The sequence below is a fragment of the Canis lupus genome, chromosome 7 (genome assembly GCF_011100685.1).
Source record: "Canis lupus familiaris isolate Mischka breed German Shepherd chromosome 7, alternate assembly UU_Cfam_GSD_1.0, whole genome shotgun sequence".
Taxonomy (NCBI): domain Eukaryota; kingdom Metazoa; phylum Chordata; class Mammalia; order Carnivora; family Canidae; genus Canis; species Canis lupus.
The window spans coordinates 25,213,037-25,230,955 of NC_049228.1; the positions used below are offsets into that span (position 1 = coordinate 25,213,037).

Sequence of the window (17,919 nt, forward strand, 5' to 3'; positions counted from 1 at the left end):
CAATATTGAAGCTCTTGAAAATAGTTTCAAGGAAAACCTACAGTCACCTCAGCTTATCATCTTCTTACACCCCTCAAGTGTAAAGAAATTCAGGCTACTGTGATCTAAAAAGGGCCCTCTGATTTTCCTCAGTCCCTAAGCTTGTCCTCAGCATCTCACTTGGGCCTTTTGTTATCCTGACAAGCTAGGGAGACTAACCTGATGGAGGAATCCTGCACCTGGGCATGACCCAGGCTGCCTCTCCAGAGCACGCCGGCCCACTTCTCTTACGAGCAGCTGGAGGGGTTTGCCTTCAGCGCCCTTCCCTGGTTAGCTGACCTTCGGTAGGCACACAAGATGTGATTCCTGAAAGCTCGTTTCTGTCCCAAGTTGGAACAGCCTATCCCCAAGCAGCTACTGCTGGTTTTCAGCACTGGCCTTCTGGAAAGGGCCTGAAACCAACTATGTGTCCCAATGGGATAAAAGCTACCAAGCTACATTCATTGCAGATCCTCGTTTCCACCTCCCCTCTCAAATGGATTTGGATGGATCTGCTAAAGCAGCTCCCTGCAGAAGTGGGTAAGAGACACAAGTCCCATGATTGACCTGTACTTATCAAAACACACGGCTTCTGCCTTAGCTTCACAAGGAGTTGCTTCCTGTTGCTTCAGGGTTTGCCCAGCCCATCTCCTCGTTCTCCAGATAACTTCCCCCATGCCTCTGCTTCTGCTCTCTGTCTTCTCCCCTCCTCTATTTCTCTTTCACCACCTACAACTTCCTGAACTAAAGTAGGACAATGAGCTTTGACTACATGCAACTCTCTCCTGTTCAACCTCCCAAGAATAACCTCACTCAGTATTTCTGTTCATACAAGCTGTCAGTCCCTCTGGATAAGTAAGCATTTTGAATAATCTTAACTTTCCATTTAGGGGGAATTTAAAGTACTATTCTGTTAATACGTCAGCAAAACCACTCTGAACCTGGGTTTCTTCAAACACAAATATTTATTGAGTACCTGGTACATTGAAGATCCAGTGGCCTGTGCACTGGGCATGTTCGATAAATATTTGTTGCTTTGATTTGGTTTCCCTGAAACTAAAGCTGGACTTTCTAACAGTTGTGAGAATTTGAACAAATTCTGATGATGTGCTTTGAGGATCTTACCTAAAAGCTGACAATAATGCAGAATTATTTTGATAAACTTTATTTCATCTTAATTAAAATAGCATTTTAGTAAACTAGAAACTCAGGAGAGTTGAAGATGGCTTTTTGTGTGTGTGTGTGTGTGCTAGATATTTTGCCAAATTTCCACAAAGAGTTAAACTTTTGAGTTACTCAATAACCAACAGCAGGAGCTCAGCTCTACTATTTGTTCTCTGCCAAGGTCTTCTTGGATCTAAAGAGAAGAATAGAATGGCCCAGATATGAGGGAATGGACAGTAAGGATCAGCTGAATTACCTGCTCAGAAGCTGCTGCTGAGACTAGAGGCAGAGTAGGAAAAGAGGAATTTTTAATTTTTATTTTTATTTTATTTTTTGGGGGGGGGAATTTTTAAATTTTACTACTGAAATTGAAGGAAGTATTTTTTAAAAAGAGGGTAGGGTGCCTGATGGCTCAGTTGGTGAAGTGCCTGATTTGGCTTCAGCTCAGTTCATGATCTCAGGTTCCTGGGATGGAGCTTCCTCATCGGACTCCACACTCAGCAGGGAGTCATCTTTTCTCCCTCTCCCTCTGCTCCTCCCCCAAGTGTGCATTCTTGCTCTCTCTAAAATAAATAGAAAAATTTTAAACCAATAAATAAATAAAACAGAGAGAGTGACTGAATGCTATATTCTTTCTGTGGCCCCTCAAACCTACCTGTAACAAAGCAAAGCACAGAGAGGCCCTGGCTCCTTCCAATCTTGTTCCCACTCAGAGGAAGTAGTCTGCCCCCAATTCCAGAAATGGTTGGAAGTTACCATGAAAAATTTGATTTAAATATAGACAATTGTTATTATATATTTAAATATAGACAATTGTTAAAATAATCAAGAATATCGAGTCTGTGGATGGGTGGGTTGGTGGTGGAGGAAGGGGGAACCACATTAGCTTGCCCAACATGTAAGCCTTTTTTTTCCCCCTTCCCTCATCAAACCAGTCTAAGGTGAACTAAGAGGAAAGGGGGTTGGGTCATGAAAATCTGGACAGTGAAAAGGCAAGCGGGAGCTGTATGAGACCCAGAGATGAGGCTGGTGTTAAAGATGCCCAAAGACCAACTGAAAATCTCATTTGGAATGTGCATCAGAGGCAAATGATTTCTGATAAAATATGTGTAACCAAAGAAGGTGGCAATTCTTGGGTTCATTTGGGCCCTGGATGTGGAGGGAATCATGGACAAACTTGATAGAGAATATTCAGAGGAGAACCAGGTGGTGACATATAAACCCTGCTCCAAGAAAAACTGGACACTGTGAGTTTTAATTTGGGGAGATGGACATTTTCTTCATAGCGATCGTAGAGGAGCACAAAACCTGTGAGACAAGCACACAAACGGCCTGAATCTCAGCTTTGCTAGCTGTGTAATCTGGGCAAGTTTTAACCCTTGTGAATAGCAGTTTTCTGATCTGTAAACTGGGCATAATAATATCTAACTGGTAAAACCAACAGAAGAATTACATAAGCTAATGCCTGTAAAGCACTGAGCATAGATCCTGGTATGTAGTAAGTGTTTTAACATGGCACTATTATAGTGAGCATTAAATTCAAAGATTTAAAGAATTTGACCTAGGCTAATGTAAAGTAGTGGTTAAATAATAGACCATGGAGTGTTCTACAGCTGTGAGAAATTACTTTTCCAGGCAGGGCACAGCTAAACACTTCTGTTCTACCTGTAGACGCAGAACTGGGCTTCTCTCCTCTCCTTTTCTCCTTTATTACAATCCAGGGGCTCAGCCTGATTCAGATCCTCTTTGGTTCTGCCACCACCTTCATTATACCCTTTTCTCTCCCCACTCTATGGAATCCAGTACTGACACCCTTATTGCTCACAAAGTCAAGATCTTTTGAATAAACGATAATTGGGCATGTTAAAAAGTAGAACACGAGGGGCATCTGGGTGGCTCAGTTGGTTAAATGTTCAACTCTTGATTTCAGCTTATTGATATCAGGTCATAATCTCGGGGTCATTAGATGGAGCCCAGTGTCAGCTCCATGCTGGGTGTGGAGCCTGCTGAAGAGTCTCTCCCTCTCTCTTGGCCCCCTTACCACCCTCCTGCTCATGTGCATGCTCTCTCTCTCTCTCTCTCTCTCTCTCTCTAAAAGAGAAAAAAAAGTAGAACACTAAATAAGAAGGTGCATACTGAAGTCTTGCTTCCTCCCCTGTCTGCCCACCCCTCACCCCTATCATCTCCACTTTGTGATACAAAAGGTAGCATACTAAACACTTATCTGCAGCTTGCTTTTTTTCCCCCATTTAATTATACTGGAGATCTTCCATATCAGTTCAAGAAAGGATCCTCATTCCTCTTGACAATGGCATAGTCTTCTAGTGGGAACGTACCTTGGTTTACTTAACCCTATAGATGGAAATTGTTTGTAATCTTTTGCTATAATTACAAATCAGGTTGCAATTAGTAATCTCACTGACCCCCATGCAGATATATCTGTAGGGTACATTTCCTGAAGCGGGATTTCCAGCTCAAAGGCTAAATTCATTTGTAATTTTGGAATTGTCAAATTTCCTTTCAAACAGTTACAGCATTCTGTACTCCCATTAGCAATGGATAAAAGAGTCTATTTCCTCACACCCCAGTAAGAGAGTGTGTTAACTTAGTTAGTCTCTTTTAATTCTACTAATTTTTAGTGATAATCCTTTTTAGTCAGATAAGAAATAACTGGGAAAGTACAGTGCTTAAGTCTTGCAAAAGAATTATTGAGGGATAATAAAATTAGCAGGTGAAAGTTTGATGAAAAACAATGTATTTACATACTCTCAAGGTATCTGCCCACAAGATACTTATTTAATAAAAAAAGAGAAAATTGCAAATTTTACAGCAGAGGAAGAAACTTGGCAGACACCATTCTAACCAAGTGATCAACATTAACATCACACCAGTAATGGAACAAATTGACATCACGTGTCTCCTGAAGTGATGCACTGAGGAGGACACAGTATTTTGTAGTATGACTGCCCCCTAAAAAAGTATAACTTGAATCTAATCCTGAGGAAACCTCAGACATACACAAATTGAGAGACAGTCTTCAGAAATAACTGGCTTGGGGACACCTGGCTGGCTCAGTCAGTGGAGCATGGGACTCTTGATCTCAGGATTGTGAGTTTAAGCCTCACACTGGGCATGGAGCCTACTTGAAAAAAAAAAATAAATAAATAAAATAAATAAATAAATAAATAAATAAATAAATAAATAAATAAATAAATAACTGGCTTGTACTCAAAAAATGATTTAAAAAAAGAGCAACTTTGGGATGCCTGAGTGGCTCAGTGGTTGAGATTTGCCTTTGGCTTAGGGTGTGATCCCAGAGTCCTGGGATTGAGTCCCGCATCAGGCTTCCTTGCATGGACCTTGCTTCTCCTCCTGCCTGTGTCTCTGCCTCTCTCTCTGTGTGTCTCTCATGAATAAAGAAATAAAACCTTAAAACAAACAAACAAAAAAAAGAGAGCAACTTTTCCAAACCAGAAGACACTAGAGACATGGCACCCTTCTGGCTGGATTTACCATCTTCCAGTAATTTGCCAAAAGGACAACACAAAGAGAAAGAGGAGAGTCACATCTGTAGCCACATCTGTAAGGACTCTAAGGACTCTTAGGAAACATCAGGTTCTTCCTTTTGGCCACATACAGGCAAATCTATAAGAAAGATGATATGTACACGTCAAGGAGATGGGCACTGTGCTGAAAGGAATGCCCATCAAGGTTAACATGACAAAACTGGAAAAGTCAACAGTGCTGTTGGCATTGTTGTAGACAAATTAAGGGCAAGATTTTTGCCAAAAGAATTAATGTACATATTGAGCGTATTGGGCATTGTAAGAACTGAGATAGCTTCGTGAAACCTGTGAAGGAAAATCATCAGAAAAAGAAGCCAGAGAGAAAGATACTTGGGTTTAATTGAAGCACCAGCCCACTCCACCCAGGGAAACACACTGAGAACCAACAGAAAGGAGCCATAGAACCCATTTCCTATGAACTTATGGCATGAAGGGTGTAGAAAAAATAAAAGACCTCTGGACTATAAATGAAAGAGAGAGGGAGAGGGAGACATGGTAACTAAATGCAATTTGTGATCTTAGAAAAGGAAAAAAAAAATTGCAAGATGGGACACTAAAGTCTCCAGGACTCCTTCAAGTGTGCATAAAGTCAAAATTTAATTACAGTTTTTAATAATACTTAAATGTTACTTAGCAAGATTACAAAAGGATCCTGAAGGCAAGAAGTTTGAGAACCACTGCTATAAAAAAACATTAGTGGGACAACTGGCAAACTTAGGTTACAATTTATAGATTTGAATATAATACTATATCATCAGTTTTTCTGACTTTGATCATTGTACTGTGATTGTGTAAGGGTGTGTCCTTGTTTTTAGGAACCTCACACTATTTAGAGATAAAGGGACATTATGTCTGCAACTTACTCCCAAATAGTACAGAAAAATAATATGTATGACATAAAAATATATAATATATGAATTATACCTATGATTGTACCACTTTCAAAGAATCTTCAATCCCACAGAAGGCATACTTACCTTTGAATACTGTTTCAGCAGTCCATATGGTATTGGTTTTGGCTATTTAGGAAGAGGAAAATATAAATAAACCTACCCTTTATCTCCATTAATTTGAATTCATTTAATCTCTCCAAAAACTTAAAGTAAAAATAATGTTATACACAAAGAAATAGGATTTGGTTTCTTTGCTTTTAAAGAAGTATCTTGGGAAAAAATTAAAAGTATCTCAGGAAGCCTGGGTGGCTCAGTGGTTGAGGGTCTGCATTCGGCTCAGGTTGTGATCCTGGGGTCCTGGAATCAAGTGAGTCCCACATTGGGCTCCCTGTGGGAGGTCTGCTTCTCTCTCTGCCGATGTCGCTGTGTCTCTCATGAATAAATAAATTCTTAAAAACAAACAAACAAACAAACAAACAAATAAATAGAAGTATCTCAAGGGTGCCTGGTTGGCTCAGTCAGTAGAGCATGAGTCTTGATCTTGGGGTTGTGAATATGGGGTTGGATGTAGAGATTACTTAAAGTCTTTAAAAAAATTTTTCAGGGCAGCCCCAGTGGCACAGCGGTTTAGTGCCGCCTGTAGCCCGGGGCGTGATCCTGGAGACCCGGGATCGAGTCCCACATCGGGCTCTCTGCATGGAGCCTGCTTCTCTCTCTGCCTCTCTTTTGCTCTCTCTGAATAAATAAATAAATAAATAAATAAATACATAAATAAATAAATAAATCTTAAAAAAAATTTTTTTTTCAGAAGTAGCATGTTTTTTGTTTTTTGTTTTTGTTTTTTAGCTGCCTCATACTTTGTCTCCTGATCCCCAAGTGGGGTCAGTTACTCCCCTGTATGTCCTGGGCTGGGTCGTGGACACGTGGGCCTTGTTTCGGAATGATCTCCCCTCTGACCAGCTATTATGGACTCTCTCTCTGTCTCCTGAAAGAGAGCTGTAAAAGAGAGCATATTGTCCTGAGCGGGGAGAAGGCTAGAAGTTTCTGGACATTCAAGTTGGCTGGTCATCTTCAACTATTTTCTACTTCCTGGTTTGGTTAACTAGGAAAAAAAAAATTCCTGAAGGCAAAGTTTTCAGTCAGGCATTTTCTGACCAGGTTTGAATTTGAGAACATGTCCTCCTCTTTCCTCTTTATTTATTTATTTATTTATTTTTCCTCTTTCCTCTTTTATAAATATAAAGAAGAGAGTGAAGGCGTATGGGTAAGAGAGGTGGGCCTTGCCTTCCCTCGACCTGACTGAACTTTAAAACTTCTCTACTAATTAAACAACACTGGGCTCTACACTTTGCTTAACCCTGGAAGCTGGTCATCAGCCTTTGACCTCACTTTTCCCCTCGTCACCAGCTCCCTCCCCCACTCCAGCTTCGGGAACCTCAGTCAGATTCAGAGGAAAGAACCAGTTTTCAGAGGGATCGCCTCAGAACGCACTACCTCCACTCGCCCGGCCCTGTGGAAGATTAGTGACCATGTTTTCCAATGGGATAGGAATGATAGCTGCTGGAAAAAGGTAAGAGAGGCAACTCTTCTCTTTTGCATGCCCTCGTTGGGTTTTTTGACCTTTGAAGTTCTCCTGAGGATGGCCTCAACACCTTCGAGAAAACCAGGCCCTCTTCCTGGTAGTTACAATAAAAGATGTGTTTGGAAGACGTCATTCGGAGCGCCCTTCCTCCCACCCCCTCTTGGGGTCAGCCACACCTTGGGTCCTCGAGCCCACAGAACAGAAGCGGTGTCTTCCCTGTGGTAAAGGTGCGGTGTCAGCACCAGCGCCCACAGCAGCCCAGCAGACACTCCAACTCGGATTCCCAGCCACACAGGGGAAGAGAGGGGAAATGTAACCCGTGAGGGTCTCCCCACTCCTTGTTTGCTGCTGCTTCTACTCAACTGCCCCTGCTGCAAGCTCTCAGACACCTTAGACTCTAGGACAGCGGCCCTGTTCCCTGGCCTCACAGTGAGGGCCCCTCTTGCCTCGATAGCACACACATTCCCTTCCTGACCTGCTTGTTTTAGGAGGCTACAAGTGAGGCTGTGCACCACCATCTTGTTTCCTTTCCCCCACGAACGACGCTCCCCGACCCCCCTCAGCCTCCACTGGTGTTTCCAAATGTAGCTGAGGGACCAAAACGGAAACAAAAGGCAAGCAAGGTGGGGAAATGAATGGCGAGGTTCTCTCTCTCTCTCTCTCTCTGCTTCTTCACTCTGCCCTCTGAGTCTCCCTGAGTGTCTCCGCTTCTCTCCCACTTGGTGCCTCTGTTCTTAAAGTTAGCCTCACCCCACACAAGAAGCCGAGTACCCCTCGGGCCCCCCAGCTCCCAGCCAGCCGGGCACTGGCCCGCAGACCACGTCACCGAGCTCTCTCCGCCTTGTGTGTGGCTGGAGCTGGAGGCCTGGGGGGGCTTCGACCCTTGGGGGCTTCGCGCAGTTCATTCCTTCCCACCCCTATTGTATGACTGAAGTCTCTGCTGCATCAATCAAAATCTGCAGCCCTTTCTTATCCAGGTGAAACTATCCATTTCTGAGGCCTTTCCTAAACAGCGCCTGTAAATGGCTCCTTCTCTTGCCCTAAGTCCCCTGGACACTAACGCTCCCTGCCTGTTTTTCATGCGTGCATGTCCCATCTCACCACTGGAAGCTTGGCATTCTTTATTTCTTCCAGCCCGGGGCACACGAATACTTTATAGACATCGGTTGCTTTAATAGTTGCTTTTGATTTCAACCTGACTCTCCACTTGCCAGGAGTCCAGGGCTGGACTTGTCCTGGGCCCTTGTACTTTGCAAAGGCCCGTGCCCGCCCCCTGGCCACACCAGCTGGGCTGGAATCCTACGCTTTGCTGGGCCTGTGCTGGGCAGTGGGGACAGGGGTTCTTCCAGCCAAAGCTTAACTCACCTTTCTGTCCCCCTACAGGAGGACGTGTCTCCTGTCCTTGCTGCTCATTGGCCTCTGGGGCTGTGTGGTCTGTCCGTGGAGCCCGGGGGAGGACATCTGCACAGCCAAGCCTCGGGACATTCCTGTGAATCCCATGTGCATTTACCGTTCCCCAGAGAAGAAGGCAGTTGAGGACGAGGGCGCAGAGCAGAAGATCCCCGAGGCCACCAACCGGCGAGTCTGGGAACTGTCAAGAGCCAATTCCCGCTTCGCCACTGCCTTCTATCAGCACGTGGCAGACTCCAAGAATGACAACGACAACATTTTCCTCTCGCCCCTGAGTATCTCCACAGCTTTTGCTATGACCAAGCTGGGAGCTTGTAACAACACCCTCAAGCAGCTGATGGAGGTACAGTCCGAAGCCTCCCCGCCCAGCCTCGTTCCTGGACACCCCAGAAAGCATGTATTGACCTAGTGCCCATTAGAGACTCTAGTGGCATCTCAGTCTCCTTGTGCTTTTCCCCTTTCTCTTTCCTACCCTTTATTCTCCTTTTAGCCATTTATTCACTCAGAAAACATGGGCTGAGTATTTACGGCCGTGCCAGGTGCCGCTCTCGAAGGAGCTCATACGTGAGGCGGCTACTGGTCGGGGCCCGACCAGCACTGTGCTCCCACCAGGTCAGCCAGGCTTCTCCACCATTTTCTTTTGGCTTCTACAGGTTTTCAAGTTTGATACCATCTCTGAGAAAACGTCCGATCAGGTGCACTTTTTCTTTGCCAAACTCAACTGCCGACTCTACCGAAAAGCCAACAAGTCCTCTGAGTTGGTATCAGCCAACCGCCTTTTTGGAGACAAATCACTCACCTTTAATGAGACCTATCAGGACATCAGTGAGGCCGTATACGGAGCCAAGCTCCAGCCCCTGGACTTCAAGGTGAGTTGCCAAAGTCGTCCCTGACCCCAGAGTTCTTCCTCTCCACTCAGAGGTTGAGAAGGTAGAGAAGCAGGATCCCGGATCCAACTGAACCCTTCTGTGCTGGCTGAAGGCAGATTGGGGGTGGGGAGTGACTGGAAGTCAGGACCCCTGGAATACATCTTTTTGCTTGAAACCTGAGAAATCAATGGTATCTATGTCCTAGATTGTAGTGGCTGCTCTGAAAAAGTTGTATAAGTGAGAAATTCTCCATTTCATCCACCAAGACAAAAAAAAAAATACTCTGGAGATGCCAGTCCTACAAGACACTTTATTTAATTTTTAAGAATTACCATGGTCAGATAGAACTGATGTATGGTGCATGTTGTATTCTCCTTTTGGAGATTCATGAAGCCCCTGAGCCTATTAAGTTTTCTGACAAGTCCTGCAACAATGAAGTCTATTGGCTTTTTTCAATCAGCATTTCCCAGTTTTTCTTGACCGCGTGGGCATCCTTCCTGCCACCCCCCCCCCGCATAACTCACAGCTTCCCAGAGAACATGTCAGAGAAAATAACATTTTGTTTTTTTTTCCCAGACTATTTTCTTCTTTTCTGTTTCTCCTTCTTTCTCTTTCTTCTGTTAATAGTTCCCGACCATATGGAAGATTCGTGGCATTATACTAGATATGTAAGGTCTTCTCAATCTGGATTAGAGTGGGAGATGTGGAAAAGGGCAAAGGGCTGATGAATAAAATGAAATACTGCGTGGGGAAGTGGAGAAGCCCACCGAAAGCACAGGTGGGTAGGTGTGTTTCCTATTCTCCTCAGGAAAATGCAGAGCAGTCCAGAATGATCATCAACAAATGGGTATCCAATAAGACCCATGGGCGTATCACTGACGTGGTGCCCCCGGATGCCATCGACGAGCTCACGGTCCTGGTGCTGGTCAACACCATTTACTTCAAGGTACTCAAAATGACTCTGGAGAGACCCAGAGATCTTCCTCTTGTACTTCCAGTTCACCTTTTTTCACACCATTAGGCATTAGATGAATCGTCTCTGAGAAATGGTCCATGCATGGCTTGTGCAGAAATACAAATTTACTGGCAGTCTAGAATCATGTCTGGGGCCATGGCTGCTGGCCTGAGGTCCAGAGGGGCCTCGTAATGTCTCTGGGCCCAAGGAAGAGGGTACACACTCACAAACTCAGCATGCCCAGCTGCGAAGTACGAGTGGTGATGAACTCTCATGCATGTGACAATTTTTGCTCTCCAGCTAACTCCATTTTGAAATCTGGAACAAAATGTCCAACTCTATTGACAGTCCTCAGTGATGAGGTTTTCTCCATCATCCTGGAGCAGCTTCTACAAGTGACTAAAAGCTCCCCTTGCCTGAAGTTTCTGAACTTCCAAGTGCCAGGCTCGCCCCAAATTTTGCAGATGCCCTGTGATTTGATTCTGCAGATGGCTTTGTCTTTTTCAGAGTCAAGAGTTCTAAAGGTGGTTCCAATTTAGGAAGGAGAATGAGGGAGAGGGGACCGGGAATAAGCAGACCATTGATACTCAGTAGGACCTCACATTTAAGACGGGGGGGACTTGTGGCACCTCTACCCATCCTGGGTTCTGTCCCATGAGCATCCTGACCACCACACAGGGCATGGGAAGTTAGCAAGCCTGTCACTGCTATTGCCAACCACTCTGTCTCTTGGGGTTTTCCTCTCCCCAAGAGTGGAGGAGGTTGAAGTTACACAATGTGTGCTGCCTTTTATAGTTTACAGAACGCTTCGCTGTTTATTAACCCTCTTTATTCTCATAAAGAATAGCATACATAAGACCTTGGGCCTCTCAGAGAGATCACTTAGTTTAAATCCTGACTCTCCCATTTCTGCTGTGTGAACTCAGGTGAGCTACGGAGACCTTTCTTTGCCTCCAACGCTGCATCTATAAAGTGGTAATAATGATACACCTACCTTACAGGGTTGCTGAGAGGACTGAATAAGTGAATGCAGGTAAAATGTTTAGAGCAGTGCCTGGCACCCAGGAGGCATCCTGCAAACGTTAGCAATCACCAGCTCCTAGTTTTACAGATGAGGACCCATCACTCCAGGAGTTAAACGACTTGCCCCAAAATCAACCAGCCAGAATCTGACAAGGAATGGTAATTACATCTCAGAAAGTTCAGAGGGATGTCTCGTAGCCCAGGGTCCCTCCCTCTTGGAGCAGGAAATTAGCTAGGACTCATCCTCTGCCTGGCAAGGCTCCCAGACAACCCCCTGGGTTATTATCTGTGTCTGGCCTTTACTTATCAGGGGTGGAGTCCAGCATCTTGGAGGACAGTCTTTGAGAAAGAGGCTGGTGGGAGGCAGAAAGCAAAAAGGCAATTAGATTTAAACTCAAAAAGACATTTGTGAAAAGGTCAATGGGTTGTTCTTGGTTTTAGTTTTTATTTTTCTAGTTACAAAGCAAATAAACAGCCACCACTGAAAATCTGAGAAACACAGAAAAGTTCACAGAAAAAACCCGTGACAATTCCATTACTCTGACATAGTTGTCGTTAACCTTTTCATCCATATCCTGCTAACCTTTTCTTCTACTAATTCTGCCTCCTATTAGGGTGATAAAATAATGTGACTATTCTCCTATGGATGGTTTTGGCCTTCTCGCCATGATTCTCCCACTCAGTGTCTCCTCCCAGGGCCTGTGGAAGTCCAAGTTCAGTCCCGAGAACACGAGGAAGGAGCTATTCTACAAGGCAGGTGGAGAGTCATGCTCGGTGTCCATGATGTACCAGGAAGGCAAGTTCCGCTACCGGCGGGTGGCAGAAGGCACCCAGGTGCTCGAGCTGCCCTTCAAGGGGGACGACATCACCATGGTGCTCATCCTGCCCAAGCCTGAGAAGAGCCTGGCCAAGGTGGAGCAGGAGCTCACCCCGGAGGTGCTGCAGGAATGGCTGGATGAAATGACGGAGACCCTGCTGGTGGTCCACATGCCCTGCTTCCGCATGGAGGACAGCTTCAGCGTGAAGGAGCGCCTGCAGGACATGGGCCTCGTGGACCTGTTCAACCCCGAGAAGTCCAGGCTCCCAGGTGAGCCTAGGAAGGATGTGTTTTCTTGCCCCTGCTGCCCAAGGCAGTCTGAGCAGAGGTGGAAGACTTGGGGAAAGAGAAAAAAGCAATGGGTCAGGACACCTGGACCCTAATCCCTGTTCCACTGCTAACTTGGGGAGACCCCTTCCTTCCCAAGGTCTGCTTCCTCTTCCGGTTCCCGGGGAGTTTGCGCTTGGATCTCCAGGGGCCCAGCTGTCACTGGAATGCTTTGAGACTGTAACTGGTATGGGAGATGGGACCAAGTAGAGAACTTGAAAAGAGAGCAGAATTCAGAGCAAAGATACGATTCAGAGCTGAGGACACTTGGTGCCACAAAATATGCAGAGCTGACGTTGAATAGCCTGATATTCCAAAGGCCTCATGAGTTTTCCTTAAAGTTACTTGGACAACAGATGCAGCCAACCTTCCCCAGGGAGGCTTAAGTAACAGTGTTCTGTTGTCTTGGTTCCTACAGTCTACCATCCTTTAAAAATATGTACTTAGAATATCTTTTAAAAAAAGAAGTTTAGGGATCCCTGGGTGGCGCAGTGGTTTGGCGCCTGCCTTTGGCCCAGGGCGCGATCCTGGAGACCCGGGATCGAATCCCACATCGGGCTCCCGGTGCATGGAGCCTGCTTCTCCCTCTGCCTGTGTCTCTGCCTCTCTCTTTCTCTCATGAATAAATAAATAAAATCTTTATTTAAAAAAAAAAAAAGAAGTTTATTATGTCAGGTAACTGGATTTACTTTTTTTTTTTTTTTTTAATTTATGATAGTCACAGAGAGAGAGATGCAGAGACATAGGCAGAGGGAGAAGCAGGCTCCATGCACCGGGAGCCCGACGTGGAATTCGATCCTGGGTCTCTAGGATTGTGCCCTGGGCCAAAGGCAGGCGCTAAACCGCTGCACCACCCAGGGATCCCTGAATTTACTTTTAATAGGCTGCCAATAAGCAAGGTCTAACCAGGGGTGCCTGACTGGCTCAGTTGGAAGAACATGGGACTCTTGATCTCAAGGTCATGAGTTTGAGCCCCACGCTGGGTGTAGAAATTACTTAAATACAACTTAAAAAAATTAAATTAGGCCTAACCAACTTCTCTCTTGAAAGTGTTGCCAGACTGGAAAGAAAGACATTCCTACTAGGTGGAGTGAGTTTTTCTTTGAGAACAGAGTCCCCTGCCTCCTTTTGAGAGCTGAAGCATGAGATTAAATTCACAGAAGCCAGGCTAGAAAAGCTTACAGTACTTTATTCTTTTTAACATGTATTTACTTATTATTTAGGGAGTATCATTAGGTGAGGGTTCAGGATTTTTATTTTCCGGAAAAAGCCTTTCTGTGGGTTGAAGCCAACTTTCTCCCATTTCACAGAACCTTCTCTGGTCTTCCTTCTAGGTATTGTTGCAGAAGGCCGGAATGACCTCTTTGTCTCAGATGCATTCCACAAGGCCTTTCTTGAGGTGGGTACGCCTTCCTTTGCTCTCTTCTTACGCTGTTTCTTTATTCTCAGGCAAATTCATTTTTCAGTACATCAATATCTCATGTGACTTGGAACTTTGGAGTTCTTGCTCCATTGGGTCTATGGCCTTAAGGCAGGTGCGTGAATAGCAGGACACACTGTGGAAGAAGGCATGTTCCCAGTGGCCTTCAAACCCCAGATCTGTAGCCCCCTCCTCCATGAGGCCTCCATAAGACAGCCCTCTCCTGGAGTCCTCATGGTCCAATTGCCCCACCCTCCCTCCCGCTACTTCTCCTCAAACAGATCAAACAGGAAAACAGACATCTAGGGGAGGGTGACACAGGAAAAGAAGCCAACCAAGACTACTGAGAAGGAGTTCAGAGGAGAACCAGGAAAGTCGGGGCTCACGGAAACCCAGGGAGGAGTTAGAAGGAAACAGCATCTAGTAACAAGATTGAAAATTGACCAAAGGTTACCACTCCCCGAGGAATTTAGAACAGTGGGGCACATGCCTGATTGTAACAGCTGAAGAGCAAAAGGAGGGTAAAGAAGAGGAGCTGACAAGAGTAGATCATGTCCTAAAGTATGTTCCAAAGAACTAGAACTCTAGACCACACTGCAAAAAACAAAGTTTGGTGGTCAAATAAATATATATCCTCTTCTTAGGAAATTACCAATGCACATTGGCATTTTAGCATCTAAGAAGTTCCACAGTGAAAAAAACCGGTTCAATATTGCTTAACTGGGGATCCCTGGATGGCTCAGCGGTTTACCGCCTGCCTTTGGCCCAGGGCATGATTCTGGAGTCCTGGGATCAAGTCCCACGTTAGGCTCCCAGCATGGAGCCTGCTTCTCCCTCTGCCTGTGTCTCTGCCTCTCTCTCTCTCTCTCTCTTTTATAAATAAATAAATCTTTAAAAAAATATATATATTGCTTAACCTACCAAAGGGGAGGTGGGTGGCTGGGGGAATGGGGGAAATAGGAGATGGGGATTAAGGAGGGCACTTGCCATGATGAGCACCAGGTAATGTATGCAATTGTTGCAACACTATATTATAGACCTGAAACTAAGATAACACTGTAGGTTAACTAACTGGAATTAAAATAAAAACTTAAAAATATATATTGCTTAACCTAGTGTTTCCCCCACTCAAGCGCCCATGGAACCCTTCACTAGAGTAATAGTATGTAAAGCCTGTAGAAACTCTGGTTCTCAAATATTGAACCATGGACCAATAGCGTTAGTTAAGTGGGCTTGAGCCTTGCAGAATCCAGGATGGGGCCTGAGAGTCAGCATACTTACAAAGCTCCTCTAGAGATTTTAGTCCATAAGCAGGTTTGGGAAGCACTGTTCTCAGGGGGACCTGGGCTATGAGGAAAAGGAGATGGCCACTGGTAGGGACGATCACAGGATTGAGGAAACCGCAAAGAAAAGGTTATGGTCAAAGAGAGTTTCAGAGCGTGGTGCCAGTAGATACAGTGGCCGAGTACAAGCTCAGTGAGAAAATGTAGTCAGGAGGAACGTGGAGGGATCAAAGGACTAAAGGGAGGCAGAATAGTCACAAGAGTGAGGAGAAGCAATAGCTTGAAAAAAAGACTATGTCTGAGGATAGTATAATTATTATAATTTCTGAGAGATGGCAAGTTCAAGACATGGCCATGGGACTGGTTTGCTTAAGTCAAGTGAAGGTAATGCTCATTGGGGTTAATGAGAAGAAAGGAAGGGGAGGTTAGGGTGTGTAATGGGTCTCCTACCAACCTATTTTAATTGTCTACATCGAATGATTGCAGGAGTTAGGGTGGACAGAAAGGCTATGAGCTAGGTGCCAAAATCCTCAATGTGGGGTTGTAATCCGTAGGACAATAGGTGTCAGTGACCTGCAGGACAACAGCAAGAGCAGAGGGCTGTATCTTAAAGGTAATGAGGTCAGACCCAGGGATTTTACAAGAGTACTGGACTAATGGTTTTGGAAGTATAAATGACACACCACTGACACCCTCTTCTACATGAAGGGAAGCATACTTAGGGAGACTGCAAGGAAAGCTATGTCCTAGGTATTTTAGCGATGATTGAAAAATCCTCCCCTAAGGACCCTAATTAGACATCAACTCAGACAGACACCCTTGATGGCTTTGACTTACCATTAGGGAGAAGCAGAGGTCCAGATTCATTTTATTCCCCTTAGGCCACTAAACAATGGCACAAGGTTCCTCCGTAGCTCTAGGAACAAAGTTGCTTTTCTTGAAAACCTTGGGAACCCAATATATAGGACCCCAACTGATTATAGATCTCCTGGAAAGCCGTTAGAAGTCAGTATCTGGTTTGAATAAGATGATCCTGGTCGTGCAAAAGCTCTAGTCTGCTTACAAATCTAGTCTTAGAATGACCATGAAACTGCACGGGGAGATGGGGGCAGTAGGGTAGGGAAGTAGGGAAGAGGAGTGATGCGGAGACAATATCTTCAACCAGCTCTACAAAGCTCAGGGATCTGAAGTGCTTTCATTAAGAGGCAGGAACAGAGTTTTGGTGCTATTCTGGGTCCCTAAGCAAAATTTTCTGAAGGCGTCTCTGGCAATTCTGCTTATCAGCAAGTTAAAATACCAATGTGTCAGACTGTTACTCCAACAAATACTCATCTCATTCAGCCAGAGGGCCCTTGTCTTTTCCTGAGTGGCTGTTTGGGGTTACAGCTGGGTCTTGATGTTCCAAGAGTGAACCTCTCTCAACTATAGAGTTCTGATCTTGAGTCAAATCTATTTTTATTTTTTTTAAAGATGTTATTTATTTATTCATGAGAGACAGAGACGGAGGCAGAGACATAGGCAGAGGGAGAAGCAGGTTCCTCATAGGGAGCCTGATGCGGGACTCAATCCCAGAACCCCAGGATCACACCCTGAGCCAAAGACAGACTCAATGGCTGAGCCACCCAGGTGTCCCGAGTCAAATCTCTTTGAGCATGTAGTACAAGATAACTCTCTTGTAATCCCACATACAACGGTGCTAGCCAGAAATGTGACAGCCTTGTGTGCATCCACATTCCTGGCTCAGAGTTATATGAATGGAACCCTTGTACTTACCCAGCACAAGACCTGGAGAAACACAAGTGCTTACATCAATATTCACTGGGTGAAAGAAGGAGTAAAAGTAGGGTTCTGTTGGGAATGCAGCCTGACCCAAGTGTACTTTTGACTGGAAAACAAATGTCATTTTGGAGAACTGCGTGTCTGTGGATGATTCACTTTTCTCTAATGAACTGCAGAGGAGCTAATGTTTCTTGTTTGTTCTGCAGGTAAATGAGGAAGGCAGTGAAGCAGCAGCAAGTACTGTTATTGGGATTGCTGGCCGTTCGCTGAACCCCAACAGGGTGACCTTCAAGGCCAACAGGCCCTTCCTGGTTCTTATACGGGAAGTTGCTCTGAACACTATTATCTTCATGGGCAGAGTAGCCAACCCTTGTGATAACTGAAGTGTTCCATTTTGGTTTGTGATAGTAGTAAAAATAAACACAACTACTCCCAATTATGAATGGATTTTGCCACATGAAATGAAGACAAGGAAAGGAGAAATGGATAGAGATTCTATTGGGCATTTGGTCAACTGAGTGCTTTCAATCATTCTCTACCAGTGAGCACACTTGTGTCAAGAAAGTGATGGGGGTGGGAGGGTGAGGGAGGTGGTGCCTGGGTGGCTCAGTTAAGGATCCATGCAACTCTTGATCTCTGCTCAGGTCGTGATCTCATGGTCCAGGGATGGAGCCCCCAGGCAGGCTCCATAGTTGATAGTCTTCTTCTCCCTCTGCTCCCCGCCCCCACACTTGCTTATGCATGCACTCTGTCCTAAAATAAATAAAACCGTTAAAAAAAAAGGTGGCAGAGGGAAATATGTTACTGCCGCAG

At 45.0% G+C, this 17,919-nt stretch overlaps 1 protein-coding gene across 1 annotated transcript; it reads left to right on the top strand.

The window, feature by feature from the left end:
* The first annotated feature begins 7,002 nt into the window (after positions 1–7,002).
* Positions 7,003–17,545, top strand: SERPINC1 (serpin family C member 1). The gene is made up of 7 exons (XM_038542473.1): positions 7,003–7,211; positions 8,607–8,976; positions 9,287–9,502; positions 10,311–10,448; positions 12,177–12,567; positions 13,959–14,023; positions 17,313–17,545. The coding sequence occupies exons 1-7, from the start codon at positions 7,171–7,173 to the stop codon at positions 17,487–17,489; spliced, it is 1,398 nt and encodes a 465-aa protein (XP_038398401.1). The 5' UTR covers positions 7,003–7,170; the 3' UTR covers positions 17,490–17,545.
* The last annotated feature ends 374 nt before the right edge of the window (positions 17,546–17,919 follow it).